This window comes from Epargyreus clarus, unplaced genomic scaffold (genome assembly GCF_041222505.1).
Source record: "Epargyreus clarus isolate Ecla_fem2 unplaced genomic scaffold, WU_Ecla_fem_2.2 ptg000014l, whole genome shotgun sequence".
NCBI lineage: Eukaryota > Metazoa > Arthropoda > Insecta > Lepidoptera > Hesperiidae > Epargyreus > Epargyreus clarus.
In genome coordinates this window covers 7,200,764-7,215,410 of record NW_027332222.1, presented here as the reverse complement: position 1 = coordinate 7,215,410, position 14,647 = coordinate 7,200,764, and the positions used below count along the sequence as shown (strand labels likewise).

The window sequence follows — 14,647 nt, the reverse complement described above, 5'->3', positions numbered from 1 at the left end:
TACACTATACTAATAGTTTGATACTAATAGCTTGATGCTAATCAAGGTGTTTTATAAAAAGGGTGTGTAATGAAACAATATATTAATCATAAATGCTATTATATATTTAACATATCAGACTTTTCTTAAACTAAATTGTCGGAAAAATTGAAACTCTAAGAAAAATACATCGCATCATGTTACCCAACTAGCAACATCAGTGGACTTTATTATTAATAAATAAACTTTCAATATATTTTATATCATACTATAAGAATTAAAAATATATGTCCATATTTGAGTGCAATACTATTTTATGAGAATGTGTTGATAAAAATTAATAAATAAGAACAGAAACGGTTTCTAATAAACGGAAGGTTTTGGACTGCGTTAAACTGATATTATCTATTTTGCTACGACTGCGTATAAAGTTATAAGTTATAAACTTCTTAAATGAATTCTTATCATTATAAATCATATACGATCTATTCCTATAAAATGTAAGTCAAATTATTTACATAGGTAATTATTTAAAATAACACTAATAATGCGAATTGGATATAATATGGAATAATGGAATATGGAAAATATTATAAAAATCCAAAAGTAATAAAAAATGTAGAAATATAGAAGAATATAACCTATAACGTACATAACAATATTGAGAAATGAGTAATTTCCTCGCCCATAAACCATTATGATGTGCGTCTATTGTTTCTTGATTATACTATGCGACTCGAACTATATCATATTATACTTTATCACGGAATAAAACCGTCAAATATGCTCTTCCATAACATAATAACTTCAAAATTTATCAATAATAAAGATACATTATATGCAACAAACTATATATACAACGAAATTCGTGATTTCAATAATAATATAAATCCTCACAAAAAATATGTAAAGGAATTACGTCGTACGCACTTTTTTTAAAGAAATTGCTGAAATAAGGAATAAAAGAAAATATAAGAGTGTAGACTTTCTATACTCACAGCCCACACTAGGATTCCCTGTAGAACACACACAGAGACTAATATACAAACACCCAGACCCAGAACAAATTCATCATTAACCATCTGCCTGGCCGGGGATCGAACCCGAGACCCTCTGCACGTCAGATCGGAATGGTGACCGCTCCGCCACGCAGGTCATCAAACTACTAAGCTACTAACATCATCATATATAACGTTGAACAAAATCAGTGTGCGCATGTAGAATAATTCAATATAAAAGTCGTAAGGTCTGAGCATATTTAACGTTTCATGCCTTACTGTCAGCAAGATAACATATTTCAATAGTGAAGCGTGATGTTGCGATTCGGGGGCCGGTGTTCAGCTTCAGCGTGCCCTCCTGAGGCAGCGCTTGACGACGGAGAGGCTGAGGCGGGGGGAGGAGAGGGCGAGGCGGGGGGAGAGGGCGAGGCGGGGTGCGTCGAGGGCGAGGCGGGGTGAGGCGAGCGCGAGGCGAGGTCGGGCCAGCGCGAGGCGGGGTCAGGCGAGGTGCGACAGGTCGTCCAGCTCGGGCGGCGGCTGCTGCGCGCCCCCGCGAGAGAACACCGGCTTCGCGACCACCGACACCGGCGCCTGCGACACCAACACACATTTAACTTCTAAACCAGAACATGTAAACTGATCTGTAGACAGAATAGCCTTCGTTGATCTAACTCTTTATTTAAAGTGCTGTAACATGAAAAAATGCTACAATGCTAATTCTTTAATTAATATGTATTCTTCGAATGTTTCTATTTTAGTATTACCAACATCCCTTAACAAACCAATATTCTTAACTTACGGAGTATGGATATTGCAATGTCTGTTATGTGTTCTGTTATGTGTTCGACATTGAACATATAAATCTAAAGTCCCTTTTCAACAGCCATATCGCAAGCCACAAGATCAAACGAGCCTCAAATTGCAGTGGAAATGAACTCTTTAAAAACACTTAAATAACAAACACAAGCAGAATTTATACATTTGATACCAACAGCGAGACTTTTACCAACCGACCATTTTACTAAATAAAGCTCGTCTCCTATAGTTATTCCAGAGCGGCAAATTTAATAGGCCACATCAAACCAGTTATTTCAAATACACTGATACTCATACTAATGATAACCCGAGTAACTGACGCCACACAGAAAGTCAGCCACACTCACTGGGTCACTAGACACCACCTCTGAACAGGGCTACAAGATTTAAGCCCACTAGTCTGTTAACGTTAAAGGTTTAAATAGTGTCACATGGTGGTGCCTGTGTCCCTCTCAGCTGTTGTTACAAGTCCCAAGTCCCTTAATACTCAAATTACCTCACTAGAAGCAGGCTTGTGTATATATTGTGTAATAGTTAAATTAAAAAGTAGGGTTTTGAGGGAAATTATTGTCATGGTTTGAGAGAAGCAGTGAAACTTAAATTAATGACAGTTTAAGTAGGACACAGTAGGTATATGATTATCGCAGAGAACATAATCTTAACTAATTTATACTTTTTATTATGTTAAATTGGTCCAGTTTTAATTAACGATTTTACTGTATTGTATTTATTTATTGAAAATGTAAATTTGATCAAATCAGAACGTGTAAGAATAAATAGTTATTTTATTTGATTTATAAAATCACCATATTATAATAAACATGCTATGATTGTGTTCATAACTTCAGACCAAGCTTTATTGAATGCCAGCAGATGCAACATGCAAATATGGTAGAAATTTCGCATAAGGTAACAAATTTTAAAGCATTCCAATCGTGTCCAATATCCCTTGAAATAGCACCATAATAAATAAAACCTTACAAATTTTTGACGAACCATTAATGTTTTGCTTGATGGCGGCGATTAGTATATGTGTGGGTTAGCGATGGGCGATTGTTCTAAAAAAAACAATCGAATAAATCGACAATCGACGGAATCAACAATCGATTGTCGATTTATTCGTAGTAACAAAAAAACAATCGAATAACAATCGACGTTCGAATAACAATCGACGTACGAATAACAATCGACGTTCGAATAACAATCGACGTACGAATAACAATCGACGTACGAATAACAATCGACGTACGAATAACAATCGACGTTCGAATAAAAATCGACGTACGAATAACAATCGACGTACGAATAACAATCGACCTACGAATAACAATCGACGTACGAATAAAAATCGACCTTGGAATAACAATCGACGACCGAATACAAATTATACTGCGCGGCCACATACGTGTGCTCAAGACAATGTACAGGTGCGTCGTGTTGCAAAGCTTTCGTCACTTGCCACTGGTTGGAAAATGTAAAGTATTGTATTACATTTTAGTCAATTGTACTATATATTGTTGAGAAATAATTATACCATAAATCATTTTGTATCAAATACTATGGAGTATCATCGATAATCCAGATGTCGTAGTCATCCCCTAAGTTCGTTTCATAACAACGTTTTCGAAAAGAGGTCATCTGAAAAATATAATATACGTCTTCATGGCGCATATTATAGAAAAATATTATCAGAAAATATAAAATGTGTAATATAAATATGTTTAGCGTATATTATAGATAAAAGGTATCACAAAAAATTATGTACTCATAGTTACATTAAAATTAATCGGTGAAATACTATATCTTTGAAGAAAGATAATGTTAATAACGCGAGTAGGGTGTGAGAGTGTGTGGCCACGTGGCGCAGTGAGCAGTGCGAGAAGCAAGGTGTGGACGCACCATTAAATAACGGAATGCAACGAAGCAGCGGAAGGGTGTACAACGCACGTGCGATTCCCCCACCAAGTATATAAGACTGACTCAGATTTCTTAAACACAGAAATTAGGGGCTCCTCGCTGTTAGTAGCTTTTTGTATACTAAATAATTGACCAACAACCAAATAGCTTCGATAGTTCTATTTTTACGTAACAATCGCGTATCGCTTTACTGCGCTGTTACTAGTTTTGCGTGTACTAAACAATCGACCAACAATCGAACAATCGACGAACAATCGAACTATCGAACAATCGAACAATCGACGAACAATCGAACTATCGAACAATCGACGAACAATCGAACAATCGAACTATCGAACAATCGAACAATCGACGAACAATCGAACTATCGAACAATCGAACAATCGACGAACAATCGAACAATCGACCAACAATCGAACAATTTCGATTGTTCGATAGTTATTCGAATACAATCGAAGAATTTCGATAGTTATTCGAATACAATCGAACACAATAACAATCGAATAATTCGATTGTTTTTACTAACAATCGCGCATCGCTAGTGTGGGTGCTTCTGCACATAAGCATGAGGTGTGTCGAAGTTCGCATACTAAAAGTAAATGAAAACCCTTACACAAATGAACAGAAAATTAGAAAAAAGAAACAAGCGATAATGATTAGTTCTCAAATATTTGAAGCGGTTATTTGGTATGGTATGACAGATGGCAGAAGTTATCCTATATGTACTTTCGTACATGTACATGTAGCTTTCTATCAAGAAATATGGCAAAAAATATAATAAAAACACCGAACTACACTGTCAGTTATTGGTATGAATGATGGAAATCAATTTGGATACATAATAACTCATGTTTGCAAGACGCGACATTACACTGTCGCAAAGTACCACGCTGCGACCATATCGCGTGCGCGCATTTTAGCTTTAATCGGGCGTGACACTATTTACAGATCGTAAACAGGTGTAGCGTCGTGATCATATACCTGGCTGACGGCGCCCTGCGCGGCGGCGCTGGCGGCGTGCGGCGCGTGCGCGGCGAGGTGCGGCGGCACGCCCACCACCACCACCTTCTGCGGCAGCGCGCCCGCGCCCGCCGGCCCGCTCGTCACCACCACCGACTACGACCGGACATGCACGGACACGCACACGTTACGTCACGCGCACGATACGCACACGCGCGCGTTACGTACACGCACACGTTACGTCACGCGCACGATACGCACACGCGCGCGTTACGTACACGCACACGTTACGTCACGCGCACGTTACGGACGCGCGCGCGTTACGTACACGCACGCGTTACGTTACGCGCACGTTACGCACACGCGCACGTTACGTTATGCACACACCGTGCACTATGCGGGATGCACGTAACACCACTCTACCCCTAAGTTGTCATATCATTACACGTACAAATAATCAAATTGAACTTTATGTGTATGAATGAACCAATCAGGTCTGCATGTTCTAAAGTTATAATTTTTATTGTCAATTAAAAAATAACCAATTATCATCTTTACAAATAATTAATTTCAAGAGCCTGTCTGTAACTTCCACAACGTCAAGCATAGAACATCCTTATTAGAAAATAATTCTATTTCTTTAGTTTTAATAACATTGTTACTATTTATGTGGTTTCATAGTTATAATAATACTTTTATGTAAGATCACATGTTAATCGGGTGAATACACTAAATTGTTCTATCCAAAATGTTAAAATTGTATAACATATTTTAAAAAGCCTAAATAACAAAGTATTATTGTTCAATATGTATTTCGATATATTGTTAAATAGATATTTAAGTATATCGCCTCACAGAAATGCAAAACAGCCAACCATATGTCTAATACAAAATTATTATCTAAATTGCTACTTATAAAACAAATAAGTTTCATATTCTTAAAAGTGTCATTAGAATCAATACAATGGAACCATGCAGATTGTAAAGTATATAAGATAAATATTTTTGAAAAATATTTAGACTGCAGCATGCCACTAACCTCCACACACTACATCCGCAATCTGTTGCTTTTATCAATCTGAACCTACGATACGCAAACAATATAAATAGGGTTGTGTACATACGTTTTGGCTTCGAACGATGGTCGGCTGCGAGCTGTGCACTACAATGTGACCCTGGCCGCTAGCTGGCTGAGCCTGGGGAAAAAATCATCTTGGTAATATTTTATTTACTAAGTAATATAAAAACAGTTAAGATAAAGAATAATAAATCTATATCTAGATCTACATATAATGGATTTTGATTATACATATAAAAGATTTTTATTGAATAAATGTAGTACTCTAAAGATTAGGATGGAATTTACGCCCGTATTTCTACTTCACGTCATATCAGATTCTAATCTATAACTGAACATTTCGTCAGTCTGGCATTAAAACTCCACTTAATACAATGTATATAGCCATTCAGTCACTGTTACTCACTTGCGGCGGTTTCTGCTGCGAGGTGACGATGACGAACTTCTGCGGCGGCGGCGTGGCGGGCGCCGGCGACTGCGAGCCCGACGAGATCACCACGTTGCGCGTCGCCTCTGTTACGAGTGTGTCATATAAAATTAATCGTCGATTTCAAAGATACAAGGAAAAATATAAGTTCTTATTCGTATATGTGCGGCATGATTCTATTTTTATATAAATCTCAAAAATATGTACAGAATCAAGGAATACCAATAGGGAATGTGGTATAATATATATTATTGATAAGATTTCAAAGCTCCTCGATCATAAGAAAACATTAATGAAGAATGTCATAATGTTCAAAACATTACATCCTTATTAGAAATATTCATGTTAGATAGATTTGTTAAATTATAATCGTTATTTTAGTATAAAAGACAATATTTAAAAGAATTATTATACAATGATAAGACCAAAATTAAACCATTGAAATGTATGAATATAAAATGAAATAATTAACTTGGATCGGTTTGCACGCTCATTTTTGCCGCGTACGTGCAAAATGTGGAATGAACTTCCTCCTGAGGTATTCTCTGAGCGCTATGACATGGGGCTCTTCAAGAGGGGTGCTAAAAGAGCTCTTTTTTATATTTGAGTTTAACGATAAAGCAGACATGCTATGGACGTCGCCTATGGACATTTGCAACACCAGAAGAGTCGCCAATGCTCTTCCTCAAAACCGGCGATGCATTGGCGACTCCTCTGGTGTTGCAAATGTCCATAATCGACGGTGACTGCTTTCCACCAGGTAGCCCGTCTGCCTTATCGTTAGGTATAATTATAAAAAGAAACGTACCGACGGTCTTGGGCGCGTGCATGAGGTGCGCGGCGGGCGGCGCGGGCGCGGGCGCGGCGGGCACGAGCGGCGGCGTGCACGCCACCACGGCCACCGCGCCGCCGCCGCCGCCGCCCGCCGGCGACGCGCGCTGCTTGCTCACCAGCTGCTGCAGCCCCGGGCCTAGGTAGCCGTACTCGCGCCTGGTGACGTTACAATAGGTATAATGACAGTACTAAAAAATCAAAGAATAAATGATATAAGTTAAAACAATATTTTGAAAGGATTCTCAAAAATGACTCAGTTTAAAAAAAAACTTAGGATTTACTATATTTTCAATAAAATGAAAGTATAAAACACTGCAGTCGGCCATCTTGTCTGAAACGCTTATCGCGGGCCGGAATGACGTCATTTTTGGGTATGTCACTAAATTGCTTGAACTTTTGTATGGGATGTTCCAATGTGACGTCAACAACGGACGCCATGACACCGCGCGCGTTTTCGCGCTTAATTCAAAAAAGTATAAAAATATGCTTTTTTTTTTATAATAATACTGAATTCATTGCAGATATAATACGATTTTTGGAATCAGTAGACATGTATGTACATTATAGATGGGATTTTCAAAATTTGTCATTCGACTGTGGGACAGTAATGGGTTGATGATGATGACTATCAGTAATGAATCTCACTTATAGTCTTCGAGGAGGTCAGGCGGCTGCCGCAGCTGGCGCACGACGGGCGCGATGACCTTGAGCAGCTGGTGCTTGAGCGTGCCGGCCGCCACGCGCTCGGCGCCGCCCAGCCCGCTCAGCGCGCCGTCCAGCCGCTCGCCCAGCCACCGCACGCGCGGCAGGATGAACACCTTACCAACACATTACTATCAGCACCGATTTCCGGGTGTGTCTTAGTCAATGAAATATTTCTAAGCCTTTTTTTTGTAAAATCTTTTGTATTGTTTTGTTTAAATTCCATTAAAACAATTTTTTATGAAAGAAAATTTTATAAAATGTTTAAATTAAAAAAAATAAAGGTGATAGAAATCGAAAATCACCAAATGTATAACCATCATCACTTATGTTATAGCAACAGTACAGTGCTACTTTGCTCTAATTTCAATGCACACGCCTCAATATAACAAAGCTACATTAGGTGCTCCACCTTTGTTTTTACAGAGCGTGTGATTGAGAGGGTATTATATATATTCGTACTTAAAAACAGTGTTTAATAAAGAGTTATTCATAAATAGAATAAGAATGAGACAAACCTTAATAACTTCAGGTCCGAGTTCAGCCAGTCCCTGAACCGCGCCGTACAGCGACGCCAACGGTGTCTTATCAGATTCCTTCACAGTCGGCGCCATGAATGGCCCTACACCACTCTCGTTGTTAGTTTGCGACGGGCACTGCAGAGCTTTCGCGAATAACCTTTAATAATAAAACCTTATTATTTAATTATTCATAACAGCTAAAATGACAAATATGCATGTAAATTATATAAACATCTTTATATACATTCCTTTTTGATAAATTTAAGAAAATAATGCTTCTTTTTGCATCATGCGAAAAATTTTTGTAATTAAAGTTGGCTTTATACTCTATAAGTACTGTTTACAAGTAACAATTAAAAGTGCCTTGTATAAGATCATCTATTTTATAGTACAATTAGATATCAAGCCTGCAACACATTATGACATTATGTGGTCACAGGCACCAATGAACAACAAAACTGACACCAAATTAGACAGAAATGTCCAGATTTGTGTATAAATTCATTCCTTTTAGGGCTAAAATGTACTACATCCATCAAACATCTCTTATTTCCTTGACAGTGAAATCAATATCTCACCGTGTCACTCTTGTCTGTAGGTTGTTAGTGGAAGTGTTAAAAGTCTTGCATATCTGCGACATCAAGCGTGCAGCAAAGTCCCGTAGCGCCCAATGATTGTCCACTTCTGGCCGCATGCACAGTTGTCGCGACACGATGCACGTCGATACAGATGGGATCAGCTCATGTAACTGCAGATAAATAAACATTATGGCATTATAAAATTATTATTATTATAAAATATGTAGTGCAGTGATAGACATTCAACTTAGTGGTTAAAAACTCAGCCTCTCAATTAGGAGGCTACAATTAAAACCATTATTGTTAATTCTTTATTAATAACATATAACATATAATTAACTTTTATTTCGCTTACACATTATAAATTGTAAGGGTAAAAATAGAATGCCATCCTTCAGTTTCAAATTATATGGAATTTCTTTTTTTTAATTATTATAACTTAAGAAACATTCCTTTTCGTTAAAAAGACGACTTGATTAAAGCTTTATATTCATTATTATCCTTTATTCATTTAAAAAAAATAAATGTTACTTACATATTTTTCGAGATACAAAGATTGATTGTCAAGCATGGCTTTGACCATTCTCATCAGGTAAATAAGCAGAGCCAGGTTGTTCTGCACCACATTCACCTTCACACCTTCAGAGATGAATGTACACATCCTCGGCAGCATCTCATGAAGGCCTGGATCGCAGGCCAGGGATTGTAATGCTTCCTGTCAACAAATAACCATACAGCCAAATATAGTGCCTCCTCTATTTAGCAACTCCATACAAGATTTAATTTTTTATAACATAACTAGCGGACCTGGCAAACGTTGTGTTGCCATGTAAATAAAAAAATGTTAAGGGTGAACAACCCTTATCAATTAGAGGTATAAAAAAAATATAGTAGCCGATTCTCAATCCTACTGAATATGCATATAAAATTTGGTGAAATCGGTAAAGCCCTTTCAGAGGAGTATGGTAACTAACATTGTGACACGAGAATTTTACATATAAAATAAAGTATTTCTATTTCAACACAACCCAGGTACATACAGCAACCTAAAGTATGGCAAACATTGTGAGAGAAGTAAATTTTATTTTACCACCCTCTCATAAAAAAAATATTTGCTTAGTAAGATAAAAAAAAAAAAACTCACCGCTCGCCGAGCCTCATCACTGCCCACACAAGCCTCAGTGATCTCCTTGTAATACAGCTGTTGTTCCACACTCAGCTCATGGGTAGCCAGTTGCTTTACATGCACCGATTCTGATGCCTTCAACCTCGCTGCTTTGCCACACACTATTTACAATAACAGAGTTAATAAAATGCAGCAAATCTAATGCAATAAAAATGAGTTACAATTATTATTATAATTTACTACATGAGAATTGAAAAAGGTATATGTTATAGAAATATTATTACTAATATATATACACCCATATTTGTATACTTAACAACAAAATATAACAAAAAACATAAAGAAGTACCAGCTGAATCTTTATTGCTAGGTTTGCTCAACTTGCTGATAGGGTCAACAGACTCAAGCTTCTGAGCTTCCTTAGAGAGTGGAGGAGGATTCTCGGGCACTGTGGGCTGCACTCCGTCCACGCTTAGCCAGTGTGCCCGGACAGAGACATCCAAGGGAATTTTTGGTGGTGGTGCTGATAAAATCTCAGTTAAATCAATCTCCTTTTCTTCCACAAAGTGTAATTCTCTGCCACCACCAGAAGCGAAACGAAAAGGTAGGGAATCTGGTTGTATAAACCCATATTGAGGCTACAAACAAAATTAAGAGTGTTATTAAACAAGCTTGATACATAATTCTATATTCACATTCAAATGACACAAACCTCTATGTTTTTAATCTTTAATGTGTCATCTACATCAGTTATCGATAATTTTTGCCTCTTGGCGTGATGCATGAACTTCATAGCATCCTGAACTATAACTTTAAGACGATATGATACATCGTCAGCCAACTCCTTTGCGGCGTCGTCACCTAAGCTGCTTATTCCAACACTTTCAGCTATTACTTTTATGGAATCGAGGGTCAATGAAGACCCAAACGTTAACTCTGATTCACCCATGTCAGAATAATTATACAGTACTCAATTTATGTTTTGTTTTACTACACTCCACGCGAAATAGCATTCATTTGATTTTTTGATTTCAACAAATTTCATATAGTTTTTGTTATTTAATCAATAGCTTACTCTCTTCATTTTATATTAAACCTAAAGTAACAACGATTAGAAATGTTTATTGTATCCAAATGAAAATATAATAAAATAATACGCGATAAACTCCTAAAGAATTAGAGAGTGGAGACAACTGACAAGTAATATGTCAAATTGACAATGGGTATTATGACATCAATGACGACAATGACATACACTCGACTCAGTGTTGCCAGGTCAGATTTGTAATACTACAGTGCAGTGTATTAAAAAATACAGTAGATTCGCATGAAAATAGGGAATATGCACAATTTTTATTTTATTATTTTAAATCAATTATCACTTCGTTTTTACATAGTAAAAATATAAACAATCTTATTAGTGTTTGAAATATTTTTTAAAATATTATTCAAAGTATCGATAAAAGGAGATGTTTCATTTTCGGCCATCTCATGTACACTATATCTAAAAAACACGAATAATTTGTATAATTGAAGAAAAATACACATATATTTTGATAACGTAAAGTATTCCTGTTAAAAATATTTAAAATAAGCATTCCTCATTGAAATATTAAATATGGCGGAATACTGTCAATGTCAAGTTTTCAAAACTGTCGATGTCGGTCAGGGAACCTATGTGTACCCCACACATAGGTTACTATACTCTTTGGGTGTCGGTAATTCTGTATTTCGCTGTTTTTGTCGTAAAGTTATTGTTACCTTAGTACTTTACAACCTGTCTTTTGTTTTGGTTATCCCGTCATATTTCTGAATTTAATTAATTATTTATAATAATTATAACAAAACCTCCTTTTAAATAGTATCAGGTTTTATAGATGTAAGTGACATGTCAAATTAAAAAAGAAGAAGTTGTCAATTTGATATGTGTAAAAGTGTATATATACATATTATATAATAGTGGAATCCAATGTAAACGTTAAATAAATATGTGCTGATGAGAAGATTCCATTTCAATCCTGAATATGTTTCTGCTCTGTGCTGCTTACGATTTTGGATTGATTCTAACTTACTTGTTTACCCAGCTTATGTTTTATGGCCTCTTGTGAGTTTCGTGCGATCGCTGTGGATTGTGTTGACAAGGATTCAATATCATCAGGTAAAATATACATCAGTTAGTTGTATTAATCGTTAAATAATCGTTAATAATTTTAAACTAGAGAAATCTTTAAATCTTTTTACATTTCTCTTTTTTTTAGATAATTACAATAGCAAGACAAGGACATTCTTGGGATGACAAAATAATCAGTTATTATTGCAACTGCATCGCTGGGCAACAAACCGTACTAGTAGGTAGCTGCGCTCACATTATGACCATTGTTTGATGTTTGGGCTGAGCTCGTCATAGGATATTACAGAACCTGCTACATGATCGGATAAAAATATTTATAAGAGAAGATATTGAAAATGAATAAATAACGTATCTAAGTGAAGAATAAATAAAATATTATCTAGATGTGTACTGAAAGTTGTTTTATTTACACACTTAAATGTTTTAACTAAAATAAATTGTTATTGAAGTACATATTTTGGTATGTTTGTTTTAATTCAAGAGTTATGAAAGTAAATATAATTAATGTTTATCAAATATAGGTATTGTTTCTCAATACATACAATACAATATTTATAGATCTACGCCCATTTGCGTAAAAATATATTTAAAAGTATATAATGTATATAGTAAGTTAAAATAGAATGACAGATGACATTATTATGTAAATTATTGTTTTTAAACAATAAAACGGACATGATTTGAAGAAAATGAACGCCTACGAATTGTTCTTTGTATGTTTTCTTAGTTTTTAGTATAGTGTACTAAAGGTGGCCGGGAGCCCATACATTTTGAAACATCTCCTTTGACACGATTGAACGACGCCATTTTTCGCGCTATTTGAAAGACGTCACGGAGTGTGTTTTGTGTTGATATGCACATAAAGTTATTATTTAAGATTTTCAAGTTTCATCGCCATTTACATCATAGTAAAGGCTAAATCACCACTTTATAGGTATTTTTTAGTTATTGAGCAAAAACACTGCTATAAACACATTACATAGTGTTTTTTCTGTTCCAAACGATGCGAAAATATAAAAAAAGTGGTGTAAGATTATAGAAAAAAAAATAAAGTATCTCCATAATTGCATTAACGTTTGCATTTACTGTAACAAACAATAATTATAGGTAAATAATTTTAAAATATTGCATTGATCATCTATTTCGTTAGGTACTTATTGACTTCTACATCAAACACTATCATTTGAAACACACAAAATACACATAACACACACAAAAAACACATAAATAAAATCTATTATAATATTAGAAAGATAGGTGAATGTTAACAACATTTAAGTTATTATCTGTTAAATATTATTGAGTTGACCTATTCATAAAAATCTGTTTATCCATTTTTGCATATTTTTGATAAATAGTCCGATTGTGTTTTGATAAAACTTCTTTCAATCATTGTTCTTGTTCTTGATTATTCCTAATAATACTATATAGTAAAATCGTACTAGGTAATAACAAACGCTGCAGGAATATAAATAAAAACATTTTTTCTCTCAAACAGTATGAATATTGATGCGGATAAACATCGTAACCTTTGATCGTAACACGCTTTGTGACGTCATGTTTCGATTCGACCAATGGCAATGCATTTCGCAAATTTGAATTTCGCTCGCATAATTTACGATTTTTGATTAAGGTATTAATCAATTTAATACAAAATAAATAAAAAATAACTGTTTAGATGTAATTAGGACCAGGACCATAAAGCACCGTGTAAAGAGTATATTAAAGAGTATATTAAGCTGGACTCGACAGCGATACTAATTCCAAATACAATGTTGCGCAGCGATCTTCGTTCAAGAATAATAGTATAGATCGAAGGCAGTTTTTCATTCACAAACTATCACAAATGTATACACCAAAGAGTACATTTTGAAAATGTATTGTGATCAAATAATAGTAATTCATAATAATATAAAATGCCTTACAATATAAACATCGTAATCAAGAAGTGATTTGCAACTTTTTCTATCTGTGGCAATAACGTTTTTTTAAAAATCATCAGAGTTACCAACATAAGTAACAAAATTGTTTTACCAACGATTTAAATGAAAAAATTTAACAGAAATATTGCCTGATTACATACATTTGCTTTCAATTAGGGTAAGTTTACGTTTATTGAAAGGTTTATTGAAAAATTATTACAAAAGACCCTTTGGCAAAATTCTGGAAACAACAGACCAAAGAATATAGTAACCTATCAAGAGACTCAGGAAACTTGTGAATCAATTTTGATTACATTTAAATGATTGTAATTAATTCAAATGTATTAAGGGAATGTAAATATAAAAGTAATGTAATAAATGTAATTCCAATATGTAATTAAGTTCGTTAAATCAAATGTTTCTATGAGTTCACGTGAATATATGCTATGATTACTATATGCACTATATTACTTTATTGGCATTGTTTATCGACGAAACTAATTGATAATCGCAAAATTATTGTTAAAGTTAAACCATATCTATGTATAATCATATTGGTCAGGATCATTAAATATAGTAATTATTTATTAAACAAAAATTCGATTCGTTGTTTTAAATTATGCAACACGGCTTTTTAATACTACATATTCACGCAGTT

General features: G+C 35.1%; 1 protein-coding gene across 3 annotated transcripts; it reads right to left on the bottom strand.

The window, feature by feature from the left end:
- Positions 1-88: 88 nt before the first annotated feature.
- Positions 89-11,132, bottom strand: LOC140747361 (transcription initiation factor TFIID subunit 6). 3 transcript variants are annotated; one of them, XM_073079770.1, is made up of 13 exons: positions 10,649-11,132; positions 10,286-10,574; positions 9,955-10,097; positions 9,346-9,525; positions 8,811-8,980; positions 8,230-8,389; positions 7,655-7,827; positions 6,984-7,165; positions 6,155-6,261; positions 5,795-5,866; positions 4,692-4,826; positions 4,260-4,299; positions 2,802-2,833 (listed from the first exon to the last, which is right to left on the bottom strand). In XM_073079770.1, exons 1-13 carry the CDS (start codon positions 10,883-10,885, stop codon positions 2,817-2,819), a joined length of 1,905 nt encoding a protein of 634 aa, XP_072935871.1. In that variant the 5' UTR covers positions 10,886-11,132; the 3' UTR covers positions 2,802-2,816. The 3 variants fall into 3 exon arrangements, with proteins under 3 accessions (XP_072935870.1, XP_072935873.1, XP_072935871.1); XM_073079769.1 differs by lacking the exons at positions 2,802-2,833; positions 4,260-4,299 and adding an exon at positions 89-1,568; XM_073079772.1 differs by lacking the exons at positions 2,802-2,833; positions 4,260-4,299; positions 4,692-4,826 and adding an exon at positions 89-1,568.
- Between the last annotated feature and the right edge of the window lie 3,515 nt (positions 11,133-14,647).

Bases quoted from the DNA above. Each gene is read 5' to 3' on its own strand.
- LOC140747361 (XM_073079769.1), bottom strand. From the start codon at position 10,885: ATGGGTGAATCAGAGTTAACGTTTGGGTCTTCATTGACCCTCGATTCC. The intron at 9,526-9,954 runs GTGAGTTTTTTT...ATTTGTTGACAG, and splicing joins GTGATGAGGCTCGGCGAGCG to GAAGCATTACAATCCCTGGC. The intron at 7,828-8,229 runs GTTTGTCTCATT...TGTGTTGGTAAG, and splicing joins TCGGACCTGAAGTTATTAAG to GTGTTCATCCTGCCGCGCGT.